The following is a 16,738-nucleotide window of genomic DNA, read 5'->3' as shown; positions in this document are numbered from 1 at the left end:
AACACTTCCAAAAAATGTAAGCTGGAAAATGGACAATGATAAGCTTTTAAAAGTTAATAACTATTATTATTAATATCCACACACACACCAAAGTTGAGTGTTTACGAGCCACAAAGATCAGAGTATAGAGATGAACTTAATAAAGGTAATGTATTGAAAACAGGAGCACCTTTTCTAATCTCACACCCACTGTAGGAATTTCCTATTAAAAATAACCCTAGTAAATATTCACCTGGCTCCCTCTAATGCCCCAGTCCTCACAATTCCTTCAGGGGCAAGAACTGTTTCAGGCCACAGCCCTCCATGGCTGGTCAGCTGCCTGCATAAAAGGTTCTGTATTAAGTCAACCTGAACTCTGCCTCCAGGGCGTCTACCAGCTAGGACTAACGTTGCTCTGTTGAAGATACTGAAATAAGTCCATGTCCCTTTCTACAGGCTTTCAAAACAATAGCACCCAATGTCCTTCTTAGAGCCAATTTTTTCACTATTCTTCTTCTAAGTTTCTATTCTTCTATTTCTAATTCCAGAGGCTCTCTCAATTCAGTTGTGGAGATGGACATAATGCTTAGATTCACTCTGGCTGTTAATACATGCATGTTGGTTGTTAATACACAGAGACTTTCCCAGCAATCCTAGTCCAACATTATGTATTATTCTATAAGATCGTTTACTGATTTAAAGCTCCGAAGACATGACTAAAAGGCAATGTTTACCTGTATTTGAGCGTCTTCTAATACCAAAGTCCCAACTTGAGGTAATATCGACTGACTGGGCATATACATAGCCCTGAGTCTCACCATTGCTTCCCTGAATTTCTGACCCACTGTCTCCAGGCATTGAAGGAGGATGAATCTTCTCTAGGTCAACATCATGATCAATGAGAACCATCTCACACATTCCTGTGTCATCACTGGTCACATGAGACTGACGAATATGAGCTAGAATGATAGTTGGATTGTCCAAGAAGGCCATCCTTTCTGTGGGCCAATTTTCTTAAAAGGCTATTTTCTCCTCTTCATATTGTTTCACAGGCTCACCTACCTAGAAACATGATGTACACAGCAATATTTAAGAACAAGGCAGAAAATGACTAAATCATTTTTCAAACAAATTCAATGTGGTAAAATGCTACCTTGAAAATTAACATGTATCCTTGTACCTAGGAGACTAAAAGGATTAAGTCTAAGTTGAAAGGAAATCCTTATAAGCACCAGGGGCTAAGGCTCCTCTAGTCAATGAGATCTCCACGGTGTCAAGTAAAATGGCTTACTCTCTTGCAAAACAAATAATAGTAACTCCTTAGTCCACTCAAAGCATGTAACTGCTTTAAAACCACAAATTTTCCTTTCTTTCCCCTTTACTGCATGCAGTCTTCTCATTACTTTATAAGGTGACAGAGGAACAAGCTGCCTTTTCCTCAAATGATGTGCTGAAGTATGAAACTGCAATTTCTTCAGTCTGCATCCCGCTCACCCTTCAGATGGTGGGGAAGTATCTCAAAGGGCACAGACAATGCTTTCTGAGTTACTAGGAATTTTACCAAAATGTACCAGCAAAGTAATTTTGCTCAATAAATATACTTTCCTTTCTTCTACTTTAAGATAGTATTGTACTTTTAAAATAAAACTTATTAATCAAACTTGTCTGTTACCAGATTAATCTCTTATTTTAGAAACCTAATTATAAGAACTGCTTCCTGAATCCTGTTGAAAATGCAGTGCTGTTTATTCTGGGAACAGGGTTCCTCCTCAGTTAAATGGGAATACTCACCAAAGAAAATACCGGCAAAACTGGGTTCAAATCCTGACCCTATCACTTGTTACCCATGTGATCAAAATAAGGTTCACCTCTTTGAGCTTGTTTTCTTTCTTCAAAACAGGAGTCTCATACAGGAGATAATACAGAAAAGTGCTTAGAAGGCTACCTGGCACATAATTAAATATTAGCTGTTATTAATAATGATGCCACTGGTAAATATATCATTACCAATTTGAGCTTTCAATTTTTGTTTAAAGTAATCCTAAAATATATATATCAACAATTTGTCCTTTTTTAGTAAGTTCACAGAGGGTAAAATAAGTACCATATTTTCCCTTGTATAAGACACACCTTTTCCTGAAAAATTTGGGGTCTAAAAACTAGGTGCATCTTATACAATGGTTGTAGATTTTTTTACTTGCATTTCCCACTTCTTTGCGCTTGTTTTTGCGCTCATTGTTGAAGACAGTGATTCGTCATCAGACACAGATGAGGACAAGCTAATGGATGAAAGTTTTGACAGTGATGAGGAGTTGTATGAATTTTTTTTTCTTTTTTTATTTTTTAAAGCTGGAAACGGGGAGAGACAGTCAGACAGACTCCCGCATGCGCCCGACCGGGATCCACCCGGCACGCCCACCAGTGGCGAAGCTCTGCCCACCAGGGGGCGATGCTCTGCCCCTCCGGGGCGTCGCTCTGCCGCGACCAGAGCCACTCTAGCGCCTGGGGCAGAGGCCAAGGAGCCATCCCCAGCGCCCGGGCCATCTTTGCTCCAATGGAGCCTTGGCTGCGGGAGGGGAAGAGAGAGACAGAGAGGAAGGAGGGGGTGGGGGTGGAGAAGCAAATGGGCGCTTCTCCTATGTGCCCTGGCCAGGAATCGAACCCTGGTCCCCCGCACGCCAGGCCGACGCTCTACCGCTGAGCCAACTGGCCAGGGCTGAGGAGTTGTATGAATTTTATGAATAAAACTTGAGTTCAATAACTTTATGTAATACATTTTTTTTTCAAGTTTCGGGCCCCAAAATTAAGGTGTGTCTTATACATGGGAAAATACGGAATGTGCTTTCTTTGTGACAAAAGATTCCGCAGGCCATCTGAGTCACCTTCCTTCTCCTCTAAAAATCATGGTGAAGTGCAACAAAGTGAAAGCTGGACAGAATTTGTTCTTCAAACAGTCTGAGAATTTATTTTTTAAATTATTTTTAATTTTTTTAGGTGAGAGCAGGGGAGATAGTGAGGCAGACTCCTGCAGAAACCCCAACTGGGATCTACCCAGCAACTCCATCTGGAGCCAATGCTCGAATGTCAAGCTATTTTTAGCACCTGAGGCTGATACGCTCCAACAGAGCTATCTTCAGCAACTGGGCCATGCTTGAAGCAATTGAGCGACTGGCTGGGGGAGAGGAAGGGAAAAAGAAGCAGTGGGGGGTAGACCATTTGCTTCTCCTGTGTGCCCTGACCAGGAACTAAACACAGGATATCCATACACCAGGCCAATGCTCTAGCCACTGAGTTACCAGCCAGGGCCCTAGGAACTATTTTTACAAAGACCTATAACATCAGATCTCCTGGTCATTTAGTTCTTCTAGAAATGGAACACAGGGAAAATCTAGTTACCGTAATAAGTCGTTACAGCTAATTCAGGTTAAAAATCTTTTTGTCTGGTAACATTCTATTGATATCGCTTGGTGGGTATTAAAATAAAGATACTGAGATTAAGAGAAAGTTCAACTGAAGAACATCTCTAACCAAGTGAATAACATTAATCTTAGGGGATTTTTTTTCCTTTAAATATATTGAAAACTTGTCTTACACTAAGGCTAATGAGAAATCAAAGGTGAGAAAGGCATCTCTGAGTCAAAAAGGTTATACGCTAATATATAAACCTCATATATGTCTGATTACAATGGGATTCCTCCAAGTGTCAAGTTTCTGAGGCATTCAGTCTCAGAAATGTTAAAGTCAGCCCATTTTAAGTGTATTAATAAAAATAAAATTACAGAATTAAAGAGCATTTAAACTTCATTTATAAAAACTTCTTCTACAACCACAAAAAGAAGTGTACAACCACAGAATTACTTATAAATGAGAGTGTTTTGTAACAGAATCACAGGATCACAGACTGCCAGGGCTGCAAACCTCCTCAAAGCAATCAATACAAGCATCTTTCCCATGAAAGGAAGGCAACTAGCTGCCATCAAAAGAGGAGCAGGTGCATTCAACTTCATATGGACTAGTTCTCCCCCACAAAACGAGGGCTTCAGGGAGGAACCACACATTTACACGGCGTTCTGGCACTAAAGTCAGGTGACAAAGGGCAAAGAAACAAAAGTATACTAAAGAATCCTGAACAGAATCCTTTCAAGGAAAATATATTTGCTCTATTACCTCTTACAAAACTCTTTTAACAGCACACAAAACTCCTTAACTTTATCCTTGCAGAACAGAGCCCTTAAAACACCCCAATGTGAGCATATACCTTCTCTATTAGTACATTATGACTTTAGACAATGAGGAATCTGTATGATTCACTCAACAAATATGCATTCAGTACGAGTTCTGATAGGGAGCTCCCCACAAGACTGCCTCGGAAACAGTGCTTTCCGTCTCCTATGACAAGTACTTGAGGATTCAGACTGTAAGTCCCACAAGGACAGGGGCTACAACACCACATCCCTTCTGGAAACAAAGAAGCTGACACATGGCAGGAATTCAAAAAATGTTGCTGCTTGACTTCCAAGGACTACACAATTCTGTTGCAGAGATTAGACGTGTAGGAGGGGCATATCATGTGTTAGTGCAATTATAAAGAAAGGATTGCCTTTTGCTATTAATACAGATACAAGAGCTTCTCTTCAATGTGCCCTTCAAAATTGTCACCTAGGGATACTATCAACTTATTCCAACACTACTTTTCAAAAACTAAAAATGTTTTGAATCACTTTAAGGGCAGCAAATTATCATTTGAAGATAGATTTAATTTCTAATACAAAGATATTCTGAACACAGATAAAAACAAGTTATTTTCTCTGATCAGTTGTGGAAAGAGTAAAAGATGTTTAAAACTCAATGTTGGCAGGGGTTTAGAGAAATGAAACTTTTTAAAGGGTAATTTGGGAAGACGGAAAAGTTCTGTAGATAGATGGGGGTGATGACTGCACAACAATGTGAATATACTTAATGCCACCGAACTGGACACTTAAAGATGGTTAAAATGGCAGATTTTGTTGTATGTATTTTACCACAAGTTTTCCAATTTACATTTTTTAAAAAGGTGTACAAAGTGCCAGATTAAAGAAAATTAAATGTTTTCTTCTTGCTGTTTATAGTACTTTTCAAAGCTTTTAAACTACCAATGTATATTGTGAAACTCCAAAAGTCGAGAATTTAGTAACAACATATTCAATACCCCAAATTTATCTAATCCCTAAACATTTTTTCCTCTACAAAAACTAAAATAAACCAACGAGTAACAGAGTTTCACAGAATAACATTCAGAAATGCAATTCTACACTTTCACAAATGTCATTTCTTCAGGCCTTGAATGACTCCTGGATGCCAACAATCTTTGATCTTCTTATACCTTTAGGCTGTTGGATAAACAATAATTTCAGGCTCCAGGAGGTCTGTTCCCCTAAGATGTCCTACCTTTCACAGATTCTCCCACTTTTTAACTTCAGGTTCCTCAACACATATAGATTTTTTTAATGAAAAATGGAAGCAATGGGGACATCAGGCATAGTAGGATAGTAAGAGATGTCCCAAAATGATACAAACATTTTTAATATAGTGGGTGGGTCTCCTTTTATACTTCGTTCTTTCATTCATCAGATATTTATTAAGTTCCTGCTACGTGTTCAGTATGGTTCCAGGTGCAACTTGGATGCTATTATTACTTTACATAACCATTTGTGTTCATTAATGGTCATGTAACTTGCCTCTGTTAACTTGGCATATGCCCTAAATAAGAGAGTCAATTTTTAGTAGGTTTTAATGGGCATCAAGTCTTAATACAAATATATTTTTAGTAACTTTATACACACACACACACCCTCCAATATTTATTTGTAATAGCTAATAGAAAAACATAAGGTACAACATAGTAAAAAAAAAAAACTAGTAGATGAGAAAAGTGGTAACAGGAAGTAATTCAGAATGAATACATAAGTCAGTACATGCCACAAGATCGTTTTGTTTTTTTTTCTAATGATGGATTTTATTTTTTTCATTTATTTTATTTTATTTTTTCTGAAGCTGGAAACGGGGAGGCAGTCAGATAGACTTCCGCATGTGCCCAACAGGGATCCACCCGGCACGCCCACCAGGGGGTGATGCTCTGCCCATCCGGGGCGTCGCTCTGTCACGACCAGAGCCACTCTAGCGCCTGGGGCAGAGGCCAAGGAGCCATCCCCAGCGCCCAGGCCATCTTTTGCTCCAATGGAGCCTCGCCTGCGGAAGGGGAAGAGACAGAGGGGAAGGGGAGGGGGAGGGGTGGAGAAGCAGATGGGCGCCTCTCCTGTGTGCCCTGGCCGGGAATCGAACCCGGGACTTCCGCATGCCAGGCTGACGCTCTACCACTGAGCCAACCGGCCAGGGCCTCTAATGATGGATTTTAGAGACAGGAAGGGAGTAAGGGAGGAAGAGGTTGAGGGAGGGAGGGAGGGAGAAAGAAAGGGAGAAGGAGAGGGAGGAAGAAAGGGAGAGAAAGAAAGAGAGGGAGAGACATTGTTGTTCCACTTATTTATGCATTCATTGGTTGATTCTTTTTTTGTGACAGAGAAAGAGGGGGGGACAGATGGACAGGAAGGGAGAAAGATGAGAAGCATCAATTCTTTGTTGCAGCTCCTTAGTTGTTCATTGATTGTTTTCTCATATGTGCCCTGACCACGAGGCTACAGCAGAGCGAGTGCCCCTTGCTCAAGCCAGCGACCCTGGGCTTCAAGCCAGCGACCTTTGGGCTCAAGCCAGCAACCTTGTGCTCAACACGGCGACCTTGAGGTTTTGAACCTGGGTCCTCTGTGTCCCAGTCTGACAGTCTATGCACTGCACCACTGCCTGATCAGGCTCATTGGTTGATTCTTGTATGTGCCCTGAAAGGGGACTAAAAAGCTGCAACCTTGGAGTACTGAGATGACACTCGAACCATATGAGCTTCCCAGCCAGGGCCAGAAGATCTTGTACACTTCCTACAGGTAGACAGCAGAATCTCAGAAGCAAAAAGCAATTAGAGATAACCCTAACTTATTATAAAAGTTAGTCTTGTTTTTTCCTTTTTACATGGGTTAAATCACTTAATTCTCAAAATAACTCTTTAAGATAGTTACTATTTTTATCCTCATTTTGTAGATGAAGACACTGAAAGGTTAAGAAACCTATCCAAAACCAGACAGCTAATAAAGGAATAGAACTAAGAATCAAATCCTAGAGTTTGGAATCTTAAACACTATATGGCCTCTCTAAAAAAAGAGGAACAAAAAATTGTAATGGTCATAACATGATTTTTTATCTATTTTTTTTTAATTTTTAAATTTATTTTTTACAGAGACAGAGAGTGAGTCAGAGAGAGGGATAGACAGGGACAGATAGACAGGAACGGAGAGAGATGAGAAGCATCAATCATCAGTTTTTCATTGCGCTTGGCAACACCTTAGTTGTTCACTGATTGCTTTCTCATATGTGCCTTGACCGCGGGCCTTCAGCAGACCAAGTGACCCCTTGCTGGAACCAGTGACCTTGGGTTCAAGCTGGTGGGCTTTTGCTCAAACCAGATGAGCCCGCGTTCAAGCTGGCGACCTCGGGGTCTCGAACCTGGGTCCTCTGCATCCCAGTCCGATGCTCTATCCACTGCGCCACCGCCTGGTCAGGCGTATAACATGATTTTTAACAATCCTGATGTTGAGTTCTTTGGGTTTGGGGGCCTGAGAGAAATTTCTTCCGTGGGTCTTTGTGAAAGATGTACGACAGTGAATGTGTTACGCAGCAGACTAGACCCTTGGCTTTGCCCCCACTAATGCAACAGAGATTTGTACAACAGTAAGAAATAAAGAGCGCACATAGTGGTTACTCAAATATAAAAATCACAAGTTTACACACGAAAGGAACTTCAAGAGATTATCTACTTGTTGACCCAAAAGCACAGAGGAAAGAGGTACTTGAAATTCTTAACTAGGTCTAAGTATCCTTTTGAAAATCCCTAGAGACTCATGCAACTTCAGCTACAAAGTTCACACCTGAAATAGTCTGTTTAAATAACCCCACCAATAAGCAAATGAGCCCTCCCTATACTCTGTACTTCCTAAGAACCTGAGATAGGCAGCAACATAACTTAAAATGCTCAAGTCAGCCAATTTAAAAGGAAATTTCTCCTTCCCAAACTATTAAAACACTCCGTGTACTTCCTTCCCTCTGCCAGGCAGGCTTCAAGTCCCCCTCACCTGCAATCTGGGAAAACTCGTCTGAATAAGCGACAGCCTGAGTCTTCTGAAAGGTCTGCAAACTCCCAATCAAAAATTACTGCTGCCCCATCAATGTGTCATATAAATGTTGGCATGTTAATTGTGTATTTATAAGATTGTTAATGGTTAGTTAATTTACCTCCCACACTATTATTGTACTTGAAATGATTTAACGTCTGCTAAGGGAGTTAACAACATGTAACAGCAGATGCAAGATTTTTTTTTTTTACCTTTCCACATTGTACTCTGACTTCATGATATTAGCATTAGGCAAGTTCAACATGATTCCTATGCAGGATTCCTTAAGAGTGTTATAGAAGCACTCACATTTATTTTGCACAGGAATGATCACAAGTTTTAAAAAGTCTTTTTATTATATACATAGTTTTCCATTTATAAAAACCAATGGACTCTGTTTTTAACTAAGATTTCAACATTCTTTGATCTAGTTAAAGTTCAGAATTCATACCTCCTGCAATTTGAAAATAATTGAAATGACCGTTAAAATAAAATGCGCTTTATTGCTTTAAATCTCTTGCTCTAACTCTCTCCAATTTAACTCTAAATTAAATCTTCATTTATTTTTTAGACCAGCAAAAATTAAGCTTTTTTTCCTTACGCTTTTTTTCCCTCAAGGAATTAAAATCTTCTCCATGTGAATATGCCTAATTTCATTACAAAGTAAATAGTGAGATCCTATATCTGGAATTTAATTTTTCTTTTCATACTTTTGTTTCTATATTTTGACAAAAGGTACCTATTAGACTAAATTTAAAAAAGAAAACAGGAAAGAAATGTTTTATCTTTGTTTGAATAATGTAAGATTCATTCATTAAACATCATTCAGAGCTAGGTACTGGGAATCCTACAAACAATTAAATGAACACTAGCCTGCACCCTCCAGAAGCTTACTAACTCCAGCAGATTAGCCATGTCCTGTACTGACACAACAGCAACATGAGAACTACATATTAACCACCAAATAAGAGCCCTGGCCGGCTGGCTCAGCGGTAGAGCGTCGGCCTAGCGTGCGGAGGACCCGGGTTCGATTCCCGGCCAGGGCACACAGGAGAAGCGCCCATTTGCTTCTCCACCCCTCCGCCACACTTTCCTCTCTGTCTCTCTCTTCCCCTCCCGCAGCCAAGGCTCCATTGGAGCAAAAGATGGCCCAGGCGCTGGGGATGGCTCTGTGGCCTCTGCCTCAGGCGCTAGAGTGGCTCTGGTCGCAACATGGCGACGCCCAGGATGGGCAGAGCATCGCCCTCTGGTGGGCAGAGCATCGCCCCATGGTGGGCGTGCCGGGTGGATCCCGGTCGGGCGCATGCGGGAGTCTGTCTGACTGTCTCTCCCTGTTTCCAGCTTCAGAAAAATGAAAAAAAAAAAAAAAAAAAAAAAAAAAAGGTTTAAAGGAATTAAGTAACTTGCTCAAGGTCACATGGTGGATTTTTAAAAGGCCAGTCTTGGTGGCTCTGCCCCTCAAAAGGTGGAGTCTATCTCCCTACTGCCAGAGTCTGGGTTCACCTCGTGATTTGCTTTGAGCAACAGAATGTAATGGCTGTAATGTTGTGAGACTTCTAAACTTTGGCTTTAGAAGACCTTGCAGGTCACACAGCTGCCTTCTTTAGGAAATATCTGACTCGTGGGAAGAAGCATGGGATAAGAGACTACATGGAAAGACTCAGGTGTCATTCCAGGTTCCCTGCTGAGCCCCTGATAAGTGGCTAAGGACAGACATCTGGGACCAGCCAGGACCCCATCAACCTATCTCCTTTGGACAAAGGGACACTGATCCTTGATATTTTTTTTTTTTTTTTTTTTTTGTACCACTAACCTCCACCTAAAATATCTCTCTGAATCTTACCATCTGCCAAGATCCAGTTAAAGGAAGGCTGGTACAGTACAGTGCCTCTCAAACTTGTCCACGAACACACCTAAAAGAGCAGAGGAGAGTGACCATAAATCAAGGTATGACAGAATCTAGGGGTAACCACCTAAAGCGTCATGCTATAAGAAACAGATTCTCAGAATTCCTTCATATTTGCATTCTATCCTTTAATATACTACACCTGTATTTGTTTTAACAGAAAAAAAAAGTTTTACTTGGAATTTATCACTAAGATTGATACTCCAGGAAGATATGCCATGCTTACTTTGTGGCTTCTTTTTTTTTTTTTTTTTTTTTTTTTTTTACAGAGACAGAGAGAGAGTCAGAGAAAGGGATAGATAGGGACAGACAGACAGGAACGAAGAGAGATGAGAAGCATCAATCATCAGTTTTTCATTGCGACACCTTAGTTGTTCATTGATTGCTTTCTCATATGTGCCTTGACCGCGGGCCTTCAGCAGACCAAGTAACCCCTTGCTTGAGTCAGTGACCCTGGGTCCAAGCTGGTGAGCTTTTTGCTCAAACCAGATGAGCCCGCGCTCAAGCTGGCGACCTCGGGATCTCGAACCTGGGTCCTCGGCATCCCAGTCCAACGCTCTATCCACTGCGCCACCACCTGGTCAGGCCTTACTTTGTGGCTTCTAATACCACATGGATATACTGGGACTCTCATAAGCCCATAATGAACATTAAGGTCTAGTAGAAAAACATAAGACTTTGGTGTCAGAAATATCAAATTTTGTGAGGATAAAATGGCACTTTATCAGTGGACAACTCAAGACCCAATTTTTGCTCAAAAGATATTTCTTATGACAATTATGAAGAACTGTAATTATTAACACCAAACTACATATAAAGTTCTAAACACAGGTTAGACTAAAATCTCTATTATGCAACAGCTGTTATAAAACAATCTGTATTTTCAAAGCATTTCAAAATACTGTTTATTAGCAGCAATAGCTGTGAAACTTCAGACAACCTAACCACCCACGACCCCCAAAACTCCAAACCTGCCAACAATTCTGGCTGTTATAAGAAATCTGCTAGTTTGGTGCAATGTAGCCCTAAATTATTTTTCCAATGGGTGTTCTCACTCTGACATAATAGATTTGATTGACACTTGTGATAATAAATAATTTTAGGTTTTGCTTTAATATTTCAGGTAAAAATGTTTGTAGTTTTACCTAGAATGAAGAAATGAATAATGCCAAAGAAATTAGATTGCTTCTCAATGTGAAATTACCAGTATAGGAACTAAAGCCACAAATAGCACTCAATCATCTATGAATACTCACTACTCATTGATTTCATTTGACAAATATCTATAAAGCACTTATGTGCCAGGCAGTGACAATGCTAAGAAAAAAATTTAAAAGAGCTTGGCCACCGCCTTCATCAAGCCAGAAGTTTGTATGGTAGTCAGAACTCTATGATGGCTCACGAAATTCTTGTCTCTTGGCAGCCCTCCCAGTCTCTTTGTTATGCCCTTCCCTTGAGTGTGGGTGGAACCTGAGTTGCTTCTAGTCAACAGAGGTGACAGGAGAGTCACTCCCTTGATTACTTTCTGTTATATAAGACTCCATCCTGGCAACTGAAGAGAGAGATTCTAAGCCAGAGATTTTCCTGCGGGTCTTGAAGAAGCAAACAGCCATTTTATGGAACTACACATGGCAAGGACCTAAAAGCAGCATCTAGGAGCTGAGAGTGGTCCCAACCAACAAGTAACAAGAAAATGGGGACCCAACATAATACAGTCACACAAAAAAATGAATTCTGGCCCTGGCGGGTTGGCTCAGTGGACAGAGCGTCTGCCTGGCATATGGATGTTCCAGGTTCAATTACTGGGCAGGGCACACAGAAGCAACCATCTGCTTCTCTCCCCCAGCCTCTCCCCATTCTCTCCCTCTTCCTCTCCCACAGCCAGTGGCTCGATGGAGCATCAGCCCTGGGCAATGAGGATAGCTCAGTTGATCTGAGCATGGGCCTCAAGCGCTAAAAAATAGCTCAGGTGAGTTGAGCATCAGCTCCAGACAGGGGTTGCCAGGTAGATCCTGGTCTGTCTATCTCCCCTCCTCTCACTTTAAAAAAATAAAATAAAAAACAAAAGAAAATAAGTTCTGCTGACAACCTGAAGGAGCTTGTGAAGAGATCTTCCCCTGGCCCAGTCTCCAGATGAGGATGGAGCCAGCTGATGCCTTAATTTCATTCCTTTGAGACCCTCAGCAGAACGCCTAGCAATGTCATGACTCCCTGACTCATTGAGAAATAACTGTCTTGTTTTAAGCCATTAAGTTTCTTATAATTCGTTATAAAGCAATAGAAATGAAAATACACAGTGCAGGAAAACAGCCTAAACTCCTTCACCTTCATATACAACATTTAGGGCTCTTCACAACCCAGCTTCACTCGCCTGCCCCTTCTCCCGGCATGCGACTCCCAGGACTACTGGAAACATGTTCTAGTCTCCAATAATGATACTCCCTTTCTCTGAGTGTGCCCTTCTCCTCTAAACCTTATTCTTCCAAGTCCATCTCAAATATCTCATTCTCTGTGCACCTCCTCCAGTTTCCAGGGTCCAAACTGTTTTAAAAGCACTTTCTTTCTACCTTTAATATAGTTAGTTATATGAATAGCGCCGTTTACAAAATTGCCAATTTCAAATTTTTAGCCCATTCTAGATTCAGAAATGCAGTTACTTTATTAAGGTATAAATATCACTCTCCTCTGATCATCTGCACAGCTGCTGAAGACAGGACCCCCTGTACCCCTCCAACAATAACGCAGTGTTTCTAATAAGATGGCTCTCAATTAGGAGACAATTCTGTTAACAATGTCTGGACACATTTCTAGTTGTCACACTGGGGGCGGTTGCTGCTAACATCTACAGGGATGCTGTTAAAGACCCTACAATGCAGGGGACAGCACACACAACAAAAAATTAGAGCACCCCAAAATGTCAGAATCGATGCTGAGGTTGAGAGATGTCGCAGTGATATGTTGTATAAAGCCAATAAATTTGTGGTAATATCCACCCTCTTGGTTTCACTTATACTGAGATTAAATTATACAACTTTGCTACTAAATTCTATGTTCAAATCCCCTAAGGCACTAAACACAGTTCAACTTCTAGTGTCTGTTTACTGAAATTTTAACCTACCCTAAGGAGAACCAAAGCCTAAATTAAAATAAGACAGGTTGTATGTCTTCAAACTCACCCTTGAGCGGAAGCCTGTCCACCCTTTTCCACCTGGCTCCCTCCTACTCACTCATTCTTCAAAATCCAGCTCAATGGTCAATCTCCTGGGAAACCTCCCTAACCAGGGTAGCTGCTTTCTTTTTGTGGTCTGTTGCACTGCCCGTTGTCACTACTTTTACCAAGTAATTAAACCAGCATATTGCTTGTTAGTAGTAAGTGATAGTGTTTGTTAAATTGATTCATTCAACCAATATTTATTGAATGCCTACTATGTGCCAGGCACTCTTCTAGATGCAGAGAGTACAACAGAAAACAAAGCAGACAGAAAGGACTGCCCTCGTGGAGTTTACACTCTACTGCAGGAAACAGACAAAACAGAGAAGTAAATTACACTAGAGTAAGTTAGAAGAGCTATTAGGGAAAATAGTGCAGGAAACAGAGATGGGACATACCAGGTAGGTGGAGCCATGGCTAAAAGTAGTCACTATAAGGTGACATCTGAGTTATACTTAAAGGAAGTGAGAAAATGAGCAATGTGGGACTTCTGAACGAAGTGCTTCACCAGGCAGAAGAAGCATGCCTGGCTCTGGTCAAGAAGGAGCAAGGAGTAAAGCAAGGGAGCAAGTAGAAGAGGATGACATCTGGAAGAGCGAAACAAACTGTGTACCATTCTAAGAACTCCGCTTTCACTCTAAGTAAAATGTATTGCGTGCAGCATAATCAAATGTCAAAATAACCTGGAGATGTTTTCTCTGAACATATGCACCCTGATTTATCAATGTCACCCCATTAAAATTAATTAAAAACAAACAAACAAACAAAAAAACGTATTGCGGGCAGAGTAGTAACATGACCAAACACACATTTAAAAGGATCTCTCTGGCTGCTATGTTAACAATTAAAGAAATGAATGAATGAACTAATCACACTTAAAATAATCTGTTTATACACTGGTTTTCTCTTCTAAACTGTAAGCTCCTTGAGGACACTGTCTTTCTTATTCATCACTATGGTGGCAGTGTCTAACAGAATCTGGCTGGTATCCAATAAGAGATCAGGGAAGAACGAATAAATGAATAACTCTTTCTTGTCCTCTAAGTGTTATACCACGATTTTCCAAAAAAGGGCCCCTTATCCATATAATCCAAGATTTATTTTCCTTCTATTGTCTCCTTGATGTCTGAAGTTTGCTTAAACAAGTAGAAGAACTGAACAGAGTTAGTTTCCACTCACTTGTCTCTCAGCTTAACTGCCCCATCAGTTAAGGGAAGCAACAGTTTATTGCAATCACGTCAGGAAACCTGAATTCCAATTCCCTAATTACCAGAGGACTAATTGTATAACCTTGGATAAGTCACTTCTTTAAACCAATGTTACACATCAATCCATTTTTGCATCTGTTAAATGGGCAGGATAAGCTATAGAAGCCTTTTTAGCTCTCAAGTTCTATTCCAATAATGTGAGGGGGAGGCTGTGATTGGGCATTTACCCTTGAGACTAAATAAAAAGTTTCATATGTTTTTGCTTCATACTGTTTTCCCTCAAAGGTCAGAATTCCATTGAAAGTTTTACTTCTATCACTGTGCAATAGTTCAGAATCCAAAGGTAGAGGTACAGGAAAATCTTTTTTTCTTTTACTTTATTAAATTTATTGGGGTGATGTAGGTTAATAAAATCATACAGGTTTTAGGTGCACGATTCTATAATACATCATCTGTAGATTGCATTGCAAGACAATCTTTTTTTGACAAAGAAAATTTTAATGGTATCAAAATTTTGGCAGCAAATCCTTTACAAAGGTAAATCATATTGCTTAATTTGAATGAGAATTATCATCGCCTATATTTTTAATGCTATTATGCAGAAAAACTGGTTCCTAAAATTCTAGTTATTCTGTGGTCTAAGATGAATCCTGAAAGATGAGAAGTTGGATGGTTGAAAGAAGGGTCAGAGAGACAAGCTCTTCCCTTCTAAGTGAAAGAGACAGCATGAGACAAGGCATTAAAACAAGAAACAGCAAAACAGGCATGTACTCAGGAACTAAAACTACATGAAATGAAAAGTTGCTGCTGAGATTAGCACTTCAGAGAGACTGGTCTGGCAGTCGCATAGAAGATGAATTTGATGGACAAGACACAAGATTAGTTATAAGCACTGATGACAACTCAGGGAAGAGATGATGAAATCTTAAGGCAGTGAAAGATAGGTCTATGAATTTAAGAGATAGTTAAGAAATATTTAGGTGATAAAATCAGTAGAAATTGGTGATTGAGTGAATGTGGAAGGTTAAGAAGAAGAAAGTTTATGGCCTGCCTGATAGTACCAACAAATGAAATTGTGAACTGAAAGGTAAGAAGCATAAGAGATAAAGGGAAAATGAAGGATTATGTTTCAGCACAATGAGCTTGCAATATCTATGGATTACCCAAGTAGAGATCCATCATGATGCAAACACGATAGCCCAGGAAAAAGGTCTGAGCAGCTTTGGAAGACAACATATAAACGACAGATGAAACCATGGACGTGAATGAGCTTTTGTGAGAACAGGTAAGGAAAGAAGGACAAAAACCTAGAGACAAAACCCAAGGAACAGGCCCTGGCCGGTTGGCTCAGCGGTAGAGCGTCGGCCTGGCGTGCGGGGGACCCGGGTTCGATTCCCGGCCAGGGCACATAGGAGAAGTGCCCATTTGCTTCTCCACCCCCCCCTTCCTCTCTGTCTCTCTCTTCCTCTCCCGCAGCCAAGGCTCCATTGGAGCAAAGATGGCCCGGGCGCTGGGGATGGCTCCTTGGCCTCTGCCCCAGGCGCTAGAATGGCTCTGGTCGCAGCAGAGCGACGCCCCGGAGGGGCAGAGCATCGCCCCTGGTGGGCGTGCTGGGTGGATCCCGGTTGGGCGCATGTGGGAGTCTGTCTGACTGTCTCTCCCCGTTTCCAGCTTCAGAAAAATACAAAAAAAAACCAAAAAAAAAAAAAAACCAAGGAACAGCAGTAAAGGAGGGGCCGAGAAAAGCTCAGACGCTGTGAAAACCAAGTCAGTCAATCTGTGACTAAAGTCTATAAAGTTAGGATCTACTCTGTCAAATTTCATAAGTTTCTAAGCAGTTACTTTCTTCATTGGCTTTTGCCCCCCCCCTCCATTTTCTGTTAAGAAGTTCCAACTACTGGACTGTGAAGTCCTTGAGAGGAAAGGACTAGAAACCTTATTTGGCTTCCTGTCACTTAACACTCTAGATATAAGGCCTGGTACACATATGCTTGTAGATGAACCTGGCCAAACAGAGAAAAATGCAAAATTTCCCACTTATCAGGACAAAGGGCTCATGGAACTCCTAGAACTTAAGGTTGCTTCCAGCTCAGAGCAGAGCAACACAGAGTCTGAAGAGAGCAAAGGCAGAAAGACTTTGTGCACTGCTGGTGGGAATGTAAAATGATAGAGCTACTTTTGA

The 16,738-nt window shown here is 40.9% G+C and overlaps 1 protein-coding gene across 3 annotated transcripts in view; it reads right to left on the bottom strand.

Moving 5' to 3' along the window:
- The window catches only part of MAPKAP1 (MAPK associated protein 1), a 245,561-nt gene that overhangs the window by 214,221 nt on the left and 14,602 nt on the right, over window positions 1-16,738 (bottom strand). For 2 of the 3 annotated variants that reach the window (XM_066367171.1, XM_066367172.1), the window contains exons 3-4: window positions 10,075-10,144; window positions 714-1,041 (exon numbers count right to left, since the gene is read on the bottom strand). In XM_066367171.1, coding sequence (XP_066223268.1) covers window positions 714-972 — 259 coding nt within the window. In that variant the 5' untranslated portion in view covers window positions 973-1,041; window positions 10,075-10,144. The remainder of the gene's footprint in view (window positions 1-713; window positions 1,042-10,074; window positions 10,145-16,738) is intronic. The other variant, XM_066367173.1, reaches the window with a different exon arrangement.

This window comes from Saccopteryx leptura, chromosome 2, assembly GCF_036850995.1.
Source record: "Saccopteryx leptura isolate mSacLep1 chromosome 2, mSacLep1_pri_phased_curated, whole genome shotgun sequence".
NCBI classification, from domain to species: domain Eukaryota; kingdom Metazoa; phylum Chordata; class Mammalia; order Chiroptera; family Emballonuridae; genus Saccopteryx; species Saccopteryx leptura.
This window is presented reverse-complemented; position numbering and strand designations above follow the sequence as displayed.